Source organism: Hyla sarda, chromosome 1 (genome assembly GCF_029499605.1).
Source record: "Hyla sarda isolate aHylSar1 chromosome 1, aHylSar1.hap1, whole genome shotgun sequence".
In the NCBI taxonomy this organism is placed as follows: Eukaryota; Metazoa; Chordata; class Amphibia; order Anura; family Hylidae; genus Hyla; species Hyla sarda.
The window spans coordinates 41,328,308-41,345,802 of record NC_079189.1 but is presented as its reverse complement, the minus strand read 5'-3'; the positions used below and the strand labels follow the sequence as shown (position 1 = coordinate 41,345,802).

Here is a 17,495-nt window from a genome sequence, read left to right as displayed (position 1 = left end):
GATTAGTTAAGAGGTATCAGATTACACCATGTTTCACATACTTTTCCACATATTGGGACCACATATCTCTTCATCAAAGTAACCACCACTACACCTTCATTATAGACATTGCATAGGGTCCTTGTTCTCCAACCATCACCTTTTGACCATTTCTCTGTTAAGTTGGTGCTTGAGTGACTCCTCTTGGTTGTACAGATTAGTTAAGAGGAATCAGATTACACCATGTTTCACATACTTTTCCACATATTGGGACCACATATCTCTTCATCAAAGTAACCACCACTACACCTTCATTATAGACATTGCATAGGGTCCTTGTTCTCCAACCATCACCTTTTGACCATTTCTCTGTTAAGTTGGTGCTTGAGTGACTCCTCTTGGTTGTACAGATTAGTTAAGAGGTATCAGATTACACCATGTTTCACATACTTTTCCACATATTGGGACCACATATCTCTTCATCAAAGTAACCACCACTACACCTTCATTATAGACATTGCATAGGGTCCTTGTTCTCCAACTATCACCTTTTGACCATTATTCTGTAAAGTTGGTGCTTGAGTGAGTCCTCTTGGTTGTACAAATCACCCCTTTAAAGATATTGCTGATCGTCCTAGTTTTTCACCCGTCACCTTTTGGCAGAATTCAGTACTCGTGTTGAAAACCATAGGTGTACACAGTTCCTCACTACGTATTTTCCTATGATAGTAACCACCAGGACTTCTTTATTATAGACATTGCTGGGGGTCCTAATTCTCCAACCATTATTTTTTGGCAGAACTAGCTCCTGTGTTGAAGGACATAGGTCGACACGATTCCTCTCATCTATTAATGCTGCAATATGTCTTACAGTATTAGCATAGGAATATCTTTCCTTCCATAGCCGTGCGGAGCTGTGATCGTGAGCTGTTACAGCCGAGATAATGGAGTTGTAAGTGGCCTTGGCGCCAATGGGAACTTCCTCCTGTAATATTACACCTATCATTTGGGAACAATTGTCCCTGATATAAAACTGCATTGGTTGAGTGATACATATTCAGCGTGAATTCACACATATACAGTAAAGATGTTTCCTATTGATAGTAAAAATCTAAATAATAGGGGCATTGCTGTAATGTCATGGACCTAATACCAGTACCATAAACAGCTCCTTTGTTCTTCCGAATATTGCCAGGAAGAACAGTCATGGGAAATTAAATTTTTCTTCTACCCAAGTTGCTCCTGTTCTTAGAACGACTGATCCAGTTAGCGGTAATATAGAAGGGAATGGCTGTAAATGTTCTAAATACACTTACTGCTCATGAAAATAAAGGGAACACTTCAACAACACAATGTAACTCCAAGTCAATGACACTTCTGTGAAATCACACTGTCCACTCAGGAAGCAACACTGATTGACAATCAATTTCACATGCTGTTCTGCAAATGGAACAGACAACAGGTGGAAATTATAGGTAATTAGCAAGACTCCCCCAATAAAGGAGTGGTACTCCAGTGGTGACCACAGACCACTTATCAGTTCCTATACTTCCTGGCTGATGTTTTGGTCACTTTTGAATGCTGGCAGTGCTTTCACTCTAGTGGTAACATGAGACGGAGTCTACAACCCACACAAGTGGCTCAGGTAGTGCAGCTCATCCAGGATGGCACTCAATGAGAGCTGTGGCAAGAAAGTTTGCTGTGTCTGTCAGCGTAGTGTCCAGAGCATGGAGGCGCTACCGGGAGACAGGCCAGTACATCAGGAGACGTGGAGGAGGCTGTAGGAGGGCAACAACCCAGCAACTGGACCGCTACGTCTGCTTTGTGCAAGGAGGAGCAGGAGGAGCACTGCCAGAGCCCTTCAAAATGACCTCCCGCAGGCCACAAATGCGCATGTGTCCACTCAAATGGACTCCATGAGGGTGGTATGAGGGCCCGACATCCACAGGTGGGGGTTGTGCTTACAGCCCAACACTGTGCAGGACATTTGGCATTTGCCAGAGAACACCAAGATTGGCAAATTCACCACTGGCACCCTGTACTCTTCACAGATGAAAGCAGGTTCACACTGAGCACATGTGACAGACGTGACAGAGTCAGGAGACGCTGTGGAGAACATGCTGCTGCCTGCAACATCCTACAGCATGACCGGTTTGGCAGTGGGTCAGTAATGGTGTGGGGTGGTATTTCTTCGGGGGGCGCATAGCCCTCCATGTGCTTGCCAGAGGTAGCCTGACTGCCATTAGGTACCAAGATGAGATCCCCAGACCCCTTGTCCTAATGCAAAACAATGCTAGACCTCATGTGGCTGGAGTGTGTCAGCAGTTCCTGCAAGAGGAAGGCATTGACGCTATGGACTGGCCCGCCCGTTCCCCAGACCTGAATCGGATTGAGCACATCTGGGACATCATGTCTCGCTCCATCCACCAATTCCACGTTGCACCACAGACTGTCCAGGAGTTGGCGGATGCTTTAGTCCAGGTCTGGGAGGACATCCCTCATGAGACCATCCGCCACCTTATCAGGAGCATGTCCAGGCGTTGTAGGGAGGTCATATGGGCACATGGAGGCCACACACACTACTGAGCCTCATTTTGACTTGTTTTAAAGACATTACATAAAGTTGGATCAGCCTGTAGTGTGGTTTTCCACTTTGATTTTGACTGTGACTCCATATCCAGACCTCCATGGGTTGATACATTTGATTTCCATTGATACTTTTTGTGTGATTTTGTGATGTAAAGATGAAAGTATATCATACGATTAGTTCATTCATTCAGATCTAGGATGTGTTATCTTAGTGTTCCCTTTATTTTTTTTGAGCAGTGTATAAAAAAATAAAATAAGGCTGGAGCGTAACAAACGTTCCTTCATGGGTGCCAGATACAAGGTCATTAAGGTGTTATATAGAAGTCGGGTTCTATTTAATGCACAAAAAAAAAAAAAAAAAAAGAACAATACGGAGAAGTGTTGGCGTTGGCTTAGACGCGATGCGCTCATTTCCATCCAGACGTTAGTTTTATGGTTTATTACAACATGGAAGAGGGATAATTACACCCAATATTATACCAGACAGAGCGGCCACTTGTATCCACTTTTTCACAGAGACAAAAAAAAAAGAAAAGAACAGTCTGCATTCAGGAGACATCTGAAAGCTCTTCCTCAATGATCTAATGCAGTGTTTCCCAACCGGCATGCCTCCAGCTGTTGCAAAACTACAACTCCCAGCATGCCCGGACAGCCGTTGGCTGTGCGGGCATGCTGGGAGTTGTAGTTTTGCAACAGCTGGAGGCACTCTGGTTAGGAAACACAGATCTTATGTGCATGAAAGTCGAGACATAACTATAAGGAGAGGAGGTAGCAAATGCACTTTTAGTGTCTGAGAAGTCCAAAAGACCCCTATACCACATAAGAAGACATCAGTATTATAAATAGCACATGGTAGGTGGGTGGCCCACTTACAAATTTTTTTTTTCCCACTGGGGATGGTTTGGTATAAAGTGATGTAAAATATTCTTAAAGCGTACCTGTCATATCACAGAAAAAATAATGCTTCTGTATGTTACTCACTAGGCCATGCAGATGCCTTACATGTCTTTTTTTACGTGTCTAGCTTCTTTATTCAGCTCATAAATCTCTCTGTTCTGCTGCTCACTCATTCTGACATCTGCTTCTCAGGAAGGGGCGTGTCCGAGGCAAGTGCTGAGCCCGCCCTCACTCACTATGCATTCACTTTCTCCCTGATTCTGCTGTCCTGTGCCGGGTCTCTTTATCCAATCACTGCAGGCTGCTATGTTACCCCCCCCCCCCCTCCTCTCTGTTTAAATGCAGCAGTCTGATAGGACAGGAGTGAGCACACCACCCTCACTTACTGGACTTTGTCCCAGCCTGTGCTTCAGCTAGGACAAGATTATGTTCTGGATGGTATGGGGACCCCTAGTGGTCTTTTTTATAACCATGATTTCTATAATAAAGGAGATAACATTTATTATGAAGGATATTAGAAAGTTTAATGTTTTGCCAAGCGGTTTAATCTAATAAGATTGTAGCAGGATGAGCTGAGCAGATAGATATGTAGATCAATGTGAGAAAAGGTTTAAGCTAACTAATAATTTATTGTGTGGTGTCCCGGTATCGTATTGCACACCGTACCTAGTATGGTGGTCCCCAAAGTCAGAGTAACTACGCTCAGGTAGAGTCCCCCAGGTGGGACAGCCCCTAGTCGCCTCTCCTCTACTCTAATTCTATAATGTTCATATATGTATATATTTAGTAATAATATATATTTGATATAATTTATAGTATACTTACCTTGTTTAGCGTTGCAGGACCTTCGGTCATGTGACCATCTTAATATCCTCTATGGTATGTTGGAGGACCTTTGGAGGTCCTTGGGTCACATGTTGCCCATAATCCTTTGTAATGGTGATTGATACAAGTATTGGGTCAATTAGCTCTAGTCCAGCCCCTGCCCATATAAGGGAGCTGCAGCCAATTATCGCTCTGTTGGGTTGCTGCTCTCGTGGATGCCGGACTAGCAGGACGGATCTGCGCAACTTGCAAAAACATGCTAGGTCTAAAAACCTACCGGCCTCAGCTGAACTAAACTGTGAGTTCTTAACTACCCTCGCTAAAGCTAGCGTGACTACTGGACCGCAACTAAATCCCTTAAATCCAGTGGAACAGTGCATAATATTCTAAAGACTCTAAATTGCTAAAGTCACAACCTTTGTCAATCTCCAAGAAAGCAGTTGTATGTGTAGAGACTGTTCCGGTTATGAAGCTTGCATAAAATCTTCAGTAAAAGTTACACCTGTTTCAGCAAACTCTTCGGTTGTGGACATTGCATTATTATCTACCTCCCTATCGCTCTTGGGAAGGGTGGCGGTAGGACAAGCATTACTGAGGAGCCCTCACCCTGGCGTCACGGATAGCAAGGGTTAACAAACACGCTTTAGTCACCGCACAGCTACACCCCCATATACCATACTCCCCCCAGGCTATCACAATTTATATAAATCTCTCCCCATTCTGGACTTAGGAGTCTAGTGGGTGGTTCTAATCAGTGATTGGTAATCTTCCTTGTGCATACATTTGTAGCTGTCAATCACTGAGTAGGGCCACCCACTGGACTCCTAAACTTAAAAGAAGCAAAGGTGGGGACACTGTAGATAAAAGTTGTCCAAACCTGCTGACTTCAGCAGGACCGGTCGACTGTCAAAAGTATGACGCCCTCTCAACTTTTTCCCCACAGATGATGTTGGGGTAGATGATTTCAAATACCCCCCTTTGAGGGTCTGGAATTGGGTTATCTATACCATTTGACAAAAAAATAACTGCCAGAATTTTTTTATTTTATTTACTAAAAGTCCATCATACTAACCCTGTGCATTATTATACACATTTATACAATCCATAACATTATTGAGGATTAGATGTTACAATTCTGGGTCAAAGCAGCCTGCCTGGCCTAAAAAAGCAGTCATTGCCACATGCATTTCATTCGCTGGCAGGGCATTGACAGTCAAGGGCATTACTGTAACATCAGATGAAGGATCTTCTGCCAATTCCAATATTAGACAGACAATGAAAATAAGAAAATATACTTTTGTACAGACCACAAGCTCAACAAACTGGATCTAAATCCAGCGTTCCATCCAGTTGGATGAAACGGGGAATGACGTTGGACCTATGGGCAATGAACTGTGCATGGAAAATGTTGTGATCCTATGGGTGTACGACAGATGGCAGGGTTGCCAGAAGTATGTAAACCCAGCCTTAAAGGGGTACTCTGGTGGAAACCCCCTTTTTTTTTTTTAAATGAACTGGTGCCAGAAAGTTAAACAGATTTGTAAATGATTTCTATTAAAAAAATCTTAATCCTTCCAGTACTTATTAGCTGCTGAATACTACAGAGGAAATTCTTTTCTTTTTGGAACACAGAGCTCTCTGCTGACATCACGAGCACAGTGCTCTCTGCTGACATCTCTGTCCATTTTAGGAACTTTTTTTTTTATAGAAGTAATTTACAAATCTGTTTAATTTTCTGGCACCAGTTGATTAAAAAAAAATGTTTTCCAACGGAGTACCTCTTTAAAGGGATTTTCCCATGTTTACAAGTTATCCCCTATCCTCAAGATATTGGATAACTATTTGATGTTCATGACTCCTATAGAGAAGAAGTTGAGTGGCAAAGGGCATCTGGCCACTGCATTCTGATAGGAGACTCGGGTCTCAAGATTGTGGTGGATAGGGAAAACTTGTACATATGGGACAACCCCTTTAAAGGGGGTCTTTCAGCAATTTTGTGCCATGATAACAGACAACAGCCCTAAGCAGAACTCAGGGAAGTAACTGTAAAGATACCTGGTGTCTTAGTGATGTAACCTGAATTGGCGAGAAAACATTGTGCAGCGTCCTGGACACCTGCCATGGTGGCAGCCAAAACATTAAAGACATGAGACACCAAATATCATTACGCTCCCCTCCCTGACCTCTGTATTGGGCTGTCAGTAGTTTTGATGGCTCAAAACTGCTGACATACTGCCTTTTATTCCTCTTTTAAGTCAGGGTGGTTAGTGCTGCTGCCTTGTCACCTCTCACCTTCCTATCCTTTGTAAGAGAAAAGAGCAACATGACACTTGGGCCATTTCTCCCCTCCCTGCACTGTTTGCTTATGATATCTGGAGACCTTGATTGGTTGTTTTGTCCATGGTGAAGGGAGGTGGACAACCTCAGGTGGGTCCCCCCGCCCTCCAGGAGCCTTTTAGTTGCCCCCTAGTTACACATGCCATTGGTACAGAAGTTGTGTAGTCATTGGAAAAGTTTTAGATTACTATTTCAAAAATGTCAGACTAGTGGGTACCTGTTTAAAGGGATTTTATGTTGAGCTACAAAGACAAAGAACTTGACCTCCATTGCCTTTCTTGTCACATTTCGTAAGCAAACCCAAGTTTGTTAGGGGCGAAAGATTTTTCAAGGAGTGAAACATTGGTACATCTCAAAGCAGACGGCTTGATAAATAAGCAGAGACGCCTTTTCTTTCAAGTAGCGGTCAGTAAATCAAGTCAAATATGCCCGCCTGCTGTTCTGTCTCTTTTTCTAGACAGTGGTGGTCTTCATTACAATAACACCCCCACCCCCCAAATGAGCTAGAGATATGATTGATCTATATACAGCACTGTTTATCTTCTTCTTTTCAATTCCAGAGTGCATATAATTTTATCATGATGCCATAGGAAGCCATAGATCAGCACATGTGTTCAGATGGAGCCGGTCCTTCTTCAAGCAGACCCCAAGTGTTAGAAATTCCAGCATCTGAATGCAAGATTATGAATGGATAGGGGGTTTTCAGCTGATGGAAATGTGACTTGATAAATGGAGCAGATGGAGTCCGGCTGTAGATGTATAGAGTGCTTGTTGTATAGGCTGTGTTTCTTTCAAATAGCTAAGAGCCTTGGTGTGACCTGACACTTATGTCAATTTAAAATTGTCAGGATATATATCGGCCGGCAGCTGAACTGGAGGACTGCACGAGATGCGTACAGAGGTCTCCACAAAGAGTTGTCCTAATGCCCGAAATTTGTTAGCTAGTAGCATGTACAAGGAATTTATTCTTAATAAAACAATTTGTTAGGTTTTTCTCAATGCACCCTTTTAACTGTTTGCCAAAAGGCCTGCATCATTGGCAATTTGGATAGATGGCTTAGGTCTTTGGCAAATAGTCTTGGTGACTTAGGCCATTGGTTATCAGAATTGATGGTCTAGATCTTTGGCAATCTGAATTGGTGGCGGAGATCCTTGATAAACAGATTTGGTGGCTTAGGTCAATGGTGACTGGAATTAGTGCCCTAGATTATTGGTAGTTTAGATAATTGGAAACCTAGACCGATGACCTTGATTTTTAGTAATCTGAATTGTTTGTGTAGGTCACTTGTCACCGGAATTTTTTGGCAATCTGAATTGTTGGTCAAGGCAGTGGATCTCAAGATCCCCAAAATGTAAGTCCTTTTGAAAGGATGACATCAATTTACACCCAAGGCTTTGATCACTGTGCTGTGTGGCATGGCATTTCCCCCTTGTGGTACCGATATGACCGGAAAATCTATAGACTAGATCATTGCTGACCAGAATTGGTAGGATTTATCATTGGTGATCTGTAATTGGTGGCTAATATCATTAGGGTTTAGTAATTAATGGACTAGATCAGTGGTCACCACTAACATTCCATTTTTTGTTGTTGTTTTCTTCCAACCCCCCCCCCCCCCCCCCAGTTATTCCATTGCAAAGAAATTCAAATCGTGCATTGTTGGTGGGCATTGAGGACTGGAATGGAGACATTACTAGATTATGGGTGACCTAAATTGGTAGCCTAGACCATAGGAAGCTTAGTTTATTCGCATTTTGAATAGATTATTAGAAGTATTTTTCTCCTAATTTTACTCTCCTTTTTACCCTTTTATACACCCTTAGTACTTGTGTGGTGACCAAACTTACACAACTTTGCTCTGGGTATTTTAAAAGGTTCTCTCTACTCTATATACAGCCACGGATAGAATGGTACTTTGCATGATGAGTGACCGCAGAATGAGACATAATTAAAGTCAATAAACTTTCCTAGCCACAATGTTTGTTAACCTGTTAAACCACTGAAGATTACATAAAGTAAATGCACTTTAAAATGGCTTTTACCATAATTCATTTACTGCTGTGAATAATATTACTACTCATTACACTCTGCTTAATATGTCCTTCTTCTTCCGTTGTAGGTGCCATGTTATTCATACGGACAGAAGCTTTCTAAATTGGCCATTTTGAGAATAGCTTGTAACTATATCCTCTCCCTGGCGCGACTGGCTGACCTTGACTACAGTGCTGATCATAGTAACTTGAGTTTTACCGAGTGTGTAGAGCAATGTACTAGGACTTTACAGTCAGAAGGAAGGTCAAAAAAGAGGAAGGTAAGGAAAGAAGAAATCCCCAGGGATCTTCCAATAACCACATGAATTATCAATGACAACATAAAATGTACATGTAACCTAAAGTACAGATAAAAAAAAAAACTTTAATACTATATAAATAATGGGAAATAAGTTAATCAGTCATGGTAAAAGCTGACCATACACCACATATAAGTGTCATTTTCAGTGGGACTGGCCAAACATTGTAATGTGTATGGTGATTTCCCAATTCTTCCTCAATGGTAGATGTCTGGGAGAAAAGGATTGGGTATGTTGGATGTTAACCAGTCTATCCTTTCATTCTTCAGGAAACAAGCTACTACCAGTGCATGCGTGTGTATGGGTGGCATAGGGAAAGACAGATAGCTGACAGCTGTATTACGTGTACAGCCATCTTAAATAAGTACTCTGCTCTGGGAGCCACAAAAATGCCACACTGAGAAAATGTTTCTTTTATGGTTTTTGGACAACCATATGACCTACTTACCCAATATAGAAGTTAGAGGGAAGAATACTGTTCTAGGTTACATATAACCTTCCAGTCAAGAATTAACTTTGTCTTATTGCATCATTGGCCAATATTGGGACCCATTGCGGTTCCATAAAAAAAAAAGGAATAGTGACAGGGTAGAGTCTTGCATCAGGTTCTGAATTCCATGGGTCTTGAAGGACCCAAAAAAAAATTTGCAAATGCGGGCGGTAATGAGGTTGTTGAGGGTGGGAGTGGGTGGTCACACAACATACACTGCGCAGTCCCACAAAATTCTGCGCAGTCCCACAAACCTCTGAAATGCCACAGGGGGCTGACGAAATGCCACAAGGAGGTGATGAAATACCACAAGGGGGTGGTGAAATGGCACAAGTGGGTATTTATAATAAAAAAGAATGGGGGGGGGAGTAGGGGATTGGTTAATGAAATGGCATGTAAGTAATAAAATGGCACAGAGGGTACTATTTATATATCTCTGACAAAATGTTCACAGGAGGAGGCAGGATTGGACACACATATTGCGAGAGCTGGAGTGGAACACACTCCTTGCGGGAGTGGGCGGTAATGGTTGAAAATCCAGCGGGAGCAGGAATAAGAAAACAGTCCGGCGCCGGGGCTCTCTGACAGGGCAGCAGAAATGGAATATTTAGGTACCTACTGGATATTATCTGCATAGTAGTGTTATCTTTTTGGACCAGTCAGCTTAGGTTCAAACAGGTGGTTTCACCATAGATAATGTTTCTTATGCCACTCAGAGAAAAGGTTTCTTTTATTGTTCTTAGACATAAGAAGATAAAGGCAAGAGTGCTGTTTTAGGTCATGTGTAACTTCCTAGTCAAGAATTAGCTTTTTCTAGGGGCATTGGCCAATACTGGATCCCATTGCAGTCCCGTTAAAAAGGAACAATTACAGGGCTGCACACATAAACCAAGTAGTTTTATCTTTTTGGACCAGTCAGTTTTGGTTCAAGCAGGTGGTTTCACCAAAGATAGCCCCTTCATATGGGATCTTCTGCAGATAATTTTTCAATGGTCAACCACTGCCTACCAAACCAGATCGTGGCCAGGAATGAATGACTTAAGTCCTCTCTTACACAGCATCTTTCCTCCCTGGCTCATAGAGGGGTGTCCTGACAAGGTTCAATTCTATGATATCATATCCCCTAATTGGGCATATGAGCATAAGTTGCCATCAAAGGATCACAATGAACACCTATTCACTTTTCTTTGTGAGGTTTGCCGTATCCAGTAAAATCCCATGAATCACGTCTTCTGTCGGCTTCTTGGATCCAGTCGTCTTCTTAAACACGACGTTCCCACAAGAAGGAGCTAATTGAAGGTTTATCTGAAGACACGTAGCCAAGAGCGGGGTATCTAAAGGAAACAGCACCGAGTCTCATTACTGAATCGCATTCCTTCAGGTTACTTAACGCTCAACCAATTACATGAAATCATCATCAAACCGTGTTAGAGAGGAAGCCGACTGTTCAGCCAGTTTTCCTTTCGGAAAAATAACATGGATGAATAAGAAGAGAGTGATTGATGTTTGTATTATTACAAAAGGAGGCTTGTAAACTTCACTTGAACCTCCCTGCGGATTCTGGAATCTTTCGTTCCGACCATTAATAGACTGGTCAGTGTCAGCGAGCGGGGGGGAAAGGAGGGGGTCACTCTGCCATCTTTATTGTCCCCCTGTATCATTGCCAACAAATACAGAACCCTTGGAGACGAGATATGAATATTTACTCATGGATTGTCCAACTAGCGGGACAATGAAATGTTGGTTTTAAAACACTTTGCAAATAAAGGGGTATTCCCATATCGGCTTGGTATCAATAGGGGATAAGTAGCTGATCCTGGGGGTCCGACTGCTGCACACTGTGCATGCGCAGCCACCAATTTCAAGAATGGGGATATAATTGTCCCTAGAGGGAAAGAAGCAGACCGCGCATTTGCAGGCACTGGTCCATTTCTTCAATATGGTGCTGCTAAATGTTCTCAAAAACTTTCAGTGATCGCGCATGCACTGTGAGCAGCAGTCGGACCCCCAAGATCAGCTTCTTATCCCCTATCCCAGTGATCTCCAAATTGCGGACCTCTAGCTGTTGCAAAACTACAACTCCTAGCATGCCCAGACAGCCGTTGGCTGTCTGGGCTTGCTAGGAGTTGTAGTTTTGCTACAGCTAGAAGTCCACAGATAGGAGACCTAGGCCTTATGCTATGGATAAGAGATAACAAGCTGAGATGGGAATACCCCTTAAAGCAGCCCTTAGTCTAAAGGGGATAGGGGGTATAAGGCTGTGTTCTCACATTCAGTGTTTGTCCCATTTTTTTTTACATGTGTTTTCTGTCTTGATAGGTGAATTCTCAATAACTTCACCAATCAAATGGGTAGGGGGGATGCATTTTAAAAACGTATCATAAACAGATTTGGAAACACAGCCCAATGCTGGTGCTGTTGGATTTTTATTAAAGGGGTACTCCGGAAAACTATTATTTATTTTTTTGGTGCCAGAAAGTTAAACAGATTTGTAAATTACTACTATTTTAAAATCTTAATCCTTCCAGTACTTATCAGCTGCTGTATGCTCCACAAGAAGTTTTTTTTCTGTCTGATCACAGTGCTCTCTGCTGACACCTCTGTCCGTATCAGGAACTGTCCAGAGCCGCTATGGGGATTTGCTTGTACTCTGCGCAGTTCCTGACATGGACAGAGGTGTCAGCAGAGAGCACTGTGGTCAGACTGGAAAGAACACCAAAAAGAAATACAACTTCCTGTGAAGCATACAGCAGCTGATAAGTACTGGAAGGATAAAGATTTTTAAATAGAGGTAATTTGCAAATTTGTTTAACTTTCTGGCACCAGTTGATTTATTAAAAAAGAAAAAATTTTCCAGTGTAGTACCCCTTTAATTCCAGCATTCCTAGAATAGATAAAATAGGCAAATATACCCTAAAATAATATTTTTTGCAGTGGTCCCCAAACTAGTCCTCAAGGCCCACCAAATTCTAGGTTACTCAATTGGCACAGAACAGGAAAAAAAGGAGACCCAGGTCTCTTGGTGGGCCCTGAGGACTGGGTTGGGGGCCTCTGCTATAAAGAATATTTCCTTTGTAATTTTCTGGCCACTAGGGGCACTGTTCCATTTCAGCATTGCTACATAACTTTGCTCATTACTTCTGGAGGTCACAATGGCGGCTCTCTTCCCGTGGAAAGATTTAGATATATGGCTTTCTATGCATTCTAGTGCCATCCAGTGATAAATAAATACTATATAGTAGAGGAGTATTCTGTTCCTTTAAATTATCGAGCCTATGAGAATAATATACGACCATCAGGCAATGACCCAGACATAGAGGCTCAAATCACGCTCTCACATTTCACAGGCTACTGCTTGTAGGCTACACTAAGTATGTAACCAGCTGGACCACGATTCTGCTTTAATACTTGATTTTAATGATTATTTTTATTTTTTTTTACTTTTTTTTATTTTTTTTTATTCTATGGGCCACATGTGAAAATCCCCGTCCAAAAATTGATAAAACAATTTCAGCAATTCTGCTGCCAGAGGAAATAACAGGAAAAAAAAGCCTCAGTTTATTTTATCTTTAAATTGTAGAACAGTTTGCTGAAACAGTGAAATCTTGGTCAGTTTACAAACCTTAAAGCACTGTATGGCGGCACACTTTTTATGGGTTATGTGGATTCTCTATGAGGTATGAAGCTGTACACCAGTTAAAGGAGTACTCCCGTGGAAAACTTATTTTTTTTTAAATCAACTGGTGCCAGAAAGTTAAACAGATTTGTAAATTGCTTCTATTAAAAAATCTTAATCCTTCCTGTACTTATTAGCTGCTGAATACTACAGTGGAAATTCTTTTCCGTTTGAAACACAGAGCTGTCTGCTGACATCATGAGCACAGTGCTCTCTGCTGACATCTCTGTCCATTTTAGGAACTGTCCAGGGTAAAAGGAAATCCTCATAGCAAACATATGCTGTTCTGGACAGTTCCTAAAATGGACAGAGATGTCAGCAGAGAGCATTGTGCTCATGATGTCAGCAGAGAGCTCTGTGTTTCAAAAGGAAAAGAATTTCCACTGTAGTATTCAGCAGCTAATAAGTACAGGAAGGATTCAGATTATTTAATAGAAGTAATTTACAAATCTGTTTAACTTTCTGGCACCAGTTGATTTAAAAAAATAAGTTTTCCACGGGAGTACCCCTTTAAGTCTGACATCCTGGGTAGCTGCTGTCTGTCCCAACCAGTCATTGATAACCCAAGCGCCTTCAGTGATAGGCAATACTCTCTTACAGCCTGTGGCCTGCTGCGGCGAAGGACCTCCCAGAATGTCTTCCTCTAGGTCAGTGGTCTCCAAACTGGGGCACTTCAAATTTTGCAAAACTTAAAGGGGTACTCTGGTGGAAAAAAAAATTTTTCATATCAATCGGCTCCAGAAAGTTAAACAGATTTGTAAATGACTTCTATTTAAAAAATCATAATCCTTCCAGTACTTATCAGCTGCTGTATACTACAGAGGAAGTTGAATTGTTCTTTTTTGTCTGATTACAGTGCTCTCTGCTGACACCTCTGTCACAGAGGAGTCAGCAGAGAGCACTGTGGTCAGACAAAAAAGAACTGCACAACTTCCTCTGTAGTATACAGCAGCTGATAAGTACTGGAAGGATTAAGATTTTTTTTTTTTTTTTTTTTTAATAGAAGTCATTTACAAATCTGTTTAACTTTCTAGCACCAGTTGATTGGAAAAAGAAAATGTTTTCCACCCGAGTACCCCTTTAAACTTCCAACATGCTGGGTGTTTTAGTTTTTTTTAACATCTGAAGGGTCACAGTTTGGAGACCACTGCTTTGGAGTAACACAGTGGGGTCATATACTGAACTTGATGGACTTTTGTCTTCTTTCAACTTCATGAACCGTGTAACCAAGATATCTGCAGCATCAAATCTGCAGCAGATCCTGTATATGTGAATGTGCCCTTAGGTTATTTAGGGGGGGGGGGGGGCGGGGGTCACTCTTAATTTTAGGAACCTTACAACTCGCACTGGAGTATCTGTCCTGTATTACAGAAATAACTTATTGAAGTCAAAGCACACAGTGTAATACTTTATTCCCCCTGTGGGGGCGCTGCAGGGAAAGTGATCACTTCCAGGTTTTACCCACAGATTACATCCAATCACAGGAATCCCAACAAAGAGATCATTTATGATCAGCTCATTGTCAAAGCGACCCTTCTAAGAAGTAAGAACTGTACAGATCAGAGGAATACCCCTATTTTGCCCTGCTAAGAAAATACATTTTCCTATACCCTATCAGAGAGGTTATAGGGGAGGGGTGGAATCTTTATTTCAGGATCCTCACCTCTTGCCCAAAATAGTGCAAAGAACTTTGTCTGCTCTGGAGGACCTGTCCTGTCCTACAACTTATTAATGTGAATGGACACTGTAATACTTAATTTACACTGTGGTGGCGCTGCAGGGAAAGTGAACACTATATTTACCCATAGATTACGACCGATCACCGTGGTCTAGGGTTGCCACCTGGCCAGTATTTTACCGTCACAGCCGGTATTTTGGCCACCCTGACGGTAATTTTATACTAAAAATACCGGCAAATCAATGGGCGGTATTTCTCCAACCAGTCCTCCAACCAGTTGCACCATATACTATACCACTGTTTTCCAACCATAGTGCCTCCAACTGTTGCAAAACTACAACTCCTAGCCTGCCCGGACAGCCAACGGCTGTCCGGGCAGGCTGGGAGTTGTAGTTTTGTAACAGCTGGAGGCAACCGAGGTTGGGAAACACTGACCTATACTATATACTACTATAAAGTCCAACATGCTGGGAGTTGTAGTTTTGTAACAGCTGGAGGCACCCGAGGTTGGGAAACACTGACCTATACTATATACTACTATAAAGTCCAACATGCTGGGAGTTGTAGTTTTGCAACAGCTGGAGGCACCCGAGGTTGGGAAACACTGACCTATACTATATACTACTATTTAGTCCAACATGCTGGAAGTTGTAGTTTTGTAACAGCTGGAGGCACCCGAGGTTGGGAAACACTGACCTTTACTATATACTACTATATAGTCCAACATGCTGGGAGTTGTAGTTTTGCAACAGCTGGAGGCACCCGAGGTTGGGAAACACTGACCTATACTATATACTACTATATAGTCCAACATGCTGGAAGTTGTAGTTTTGTAACAGCTGGAGGCACCCGAGGTTGGGAAACACTGACCTTTACTATATACTACTATAAAGTCCAACATGCTGGGAGTTGTAGTTTTCATTTGGGGCAGCTGCTGAGCCACAGGCTGTATCAGGGCATGCTGGAAGTTGTAGTTAGTAACTAATTGCAACTCCCAAATTTAGTAAAAAAAAAAGCCATCAAAAAGTCACATCAAAACAAAAATGGTACTGTTCAAAACTAAAGATAGGGGGCGCAAAAAATGAGCCTTCATACATGCCCGTATAAGGAAAAATAAAAAAGTTATAGGGGTCAGAATAGGACAAAAATGTCCCCCGCATATGTGTATCCTGTGATGTCACGCATATATAATTAACTATGCAAATTAGTATGGCCGGTATTTTTTTTGCAAGAAAGGTGTCAACACTACAGGGGTCCCGACAAAGGGACAACTCGTGATCAGTTTATAGGGGTACTCCACTGGTCCGGGATCACCACGGCATAGACGAGGATTGTAAGGGGCGCTCAGAGGCTACGCCGGCAGTTTCGGACGTAGGAACGTCTTTCTTCCGGCCTCCTTGGAGGCCGGAAGAAGGACGTTCCTACGTCCGAAACTGCCGGCGTAGCCTCTGAGCGCCCCTTACAATCCTCGTCTATGCCGTGGTGATCCCGGACCTCGGGCTTGCAGCAGTTTACCCGCGGCGAGTGCACGCTACCCTTTCCCATTGTATAATTTACAATTCTGTTTAACTTTCTGGCACCAGTTGATTAAAAAAAATAATAATAATAATAATAATGTTTTCCAGGGGGGTACCCCTTTAATATAAAGCGAAAAGAAAGCAGAGCCCCCTTTAAACACTGAATAGACCTTATTAGTAAAATGTTTTACCTCTCCGCCCTCCATACCGACCATATGCATTGTAAATATATATCTATAAAGGCAAAGTGTCCGTATATGAACGTGTGAACTCTCTTTACAGTCCTAACCCCGGATCCCGAACAGCGGGCTTATATGTATTTTTTGTTTGACCGCAGCTGTTAAATAAGCTTGCACAGTCCCATTCTTAATCTTTTTTTTTTCTTCATGTGTTCTCCCAGGCAGTATGTTGTTAAGAGCACAGGCCTAAGCTGAAGCATGCTTTTTTTTTTCTTTTTATCCCCCCTTCTCCTTCCACCGCCACCCCCCTCGTCTCTCTGGCAGTCTCAGACTCCAGATGTTCAGAGTGCTAGTTGGGAAGTCCTACTGGCGCCACTCAGGGCAGAGGGCAGAGGAAAGGCACGCGAGCTGGAACCCAAAGCACTCAGTCTCTGCTGGATTTGGCACATTCCCCAGCATTTTGCTGGCATGCTCTCCGGCTCTCTCCTGGCCATCTGTTCCAAAAAAACACTTTCAGGACCTCATCATCACTCAGGATACTACAGTGAGAGCAGCTGTTTCAGAGGCACAAGGAAAAACCGTGCTAAAGGTCTCTTTATGAGAGAGGAAACCAGATTATGAAGAACAGCAGAACAGTCGGGGCTTCATAAAACTTGTAGGCTGCGGTTTTGGAATTCGTTCACCGCGTGTGTCACATTGATATTTTCTATGGGTTTTATCAAGGCGAAAGCAGATCTGGAGAAGAAAGGCAAAGATCAAAAAAAAATAAAAAATAAATAAAAATAAAAAAATATATATGTATATATATATATATATATATATATATATATATATATATATACATAAGGATAAGATGTCTCTACATGGAAAAGATTTATGTATTAGTGACAAAAAGTAATAGCCGCGGCGTGACATCTGCCAAATCGGGATGTGCGACATGACTGTGTTTGTGTGGTGTAGATTTCACTTCATAGCAA

The 17,495-nt window shown here is 42.3% G+C and overlaps 1 protein-coding gene across 1 annotated transcript in view; it reads left to right on the top strand.

Annotated features, from left to right (window-relative positions):
- ATOH8 (atonal bHLH transcription factor 8) overlaps positions 1-17,495 on the top strand; it is a 60,415-nt gene that overhangs the window by 17,689 nt on the left and 25,231 nt on the right. Inside the window, exon 2 of the mRNA XM_056554514.1 lies at positions 8,748-8,939. Within this exon, the coding sequence (XP_056410489.1) occupies positions 8,748-8,939 (192 nt within the window). The remainder of the gene's footprint in view (positions 1-8,747; positions 8,940-17,495) is intronic.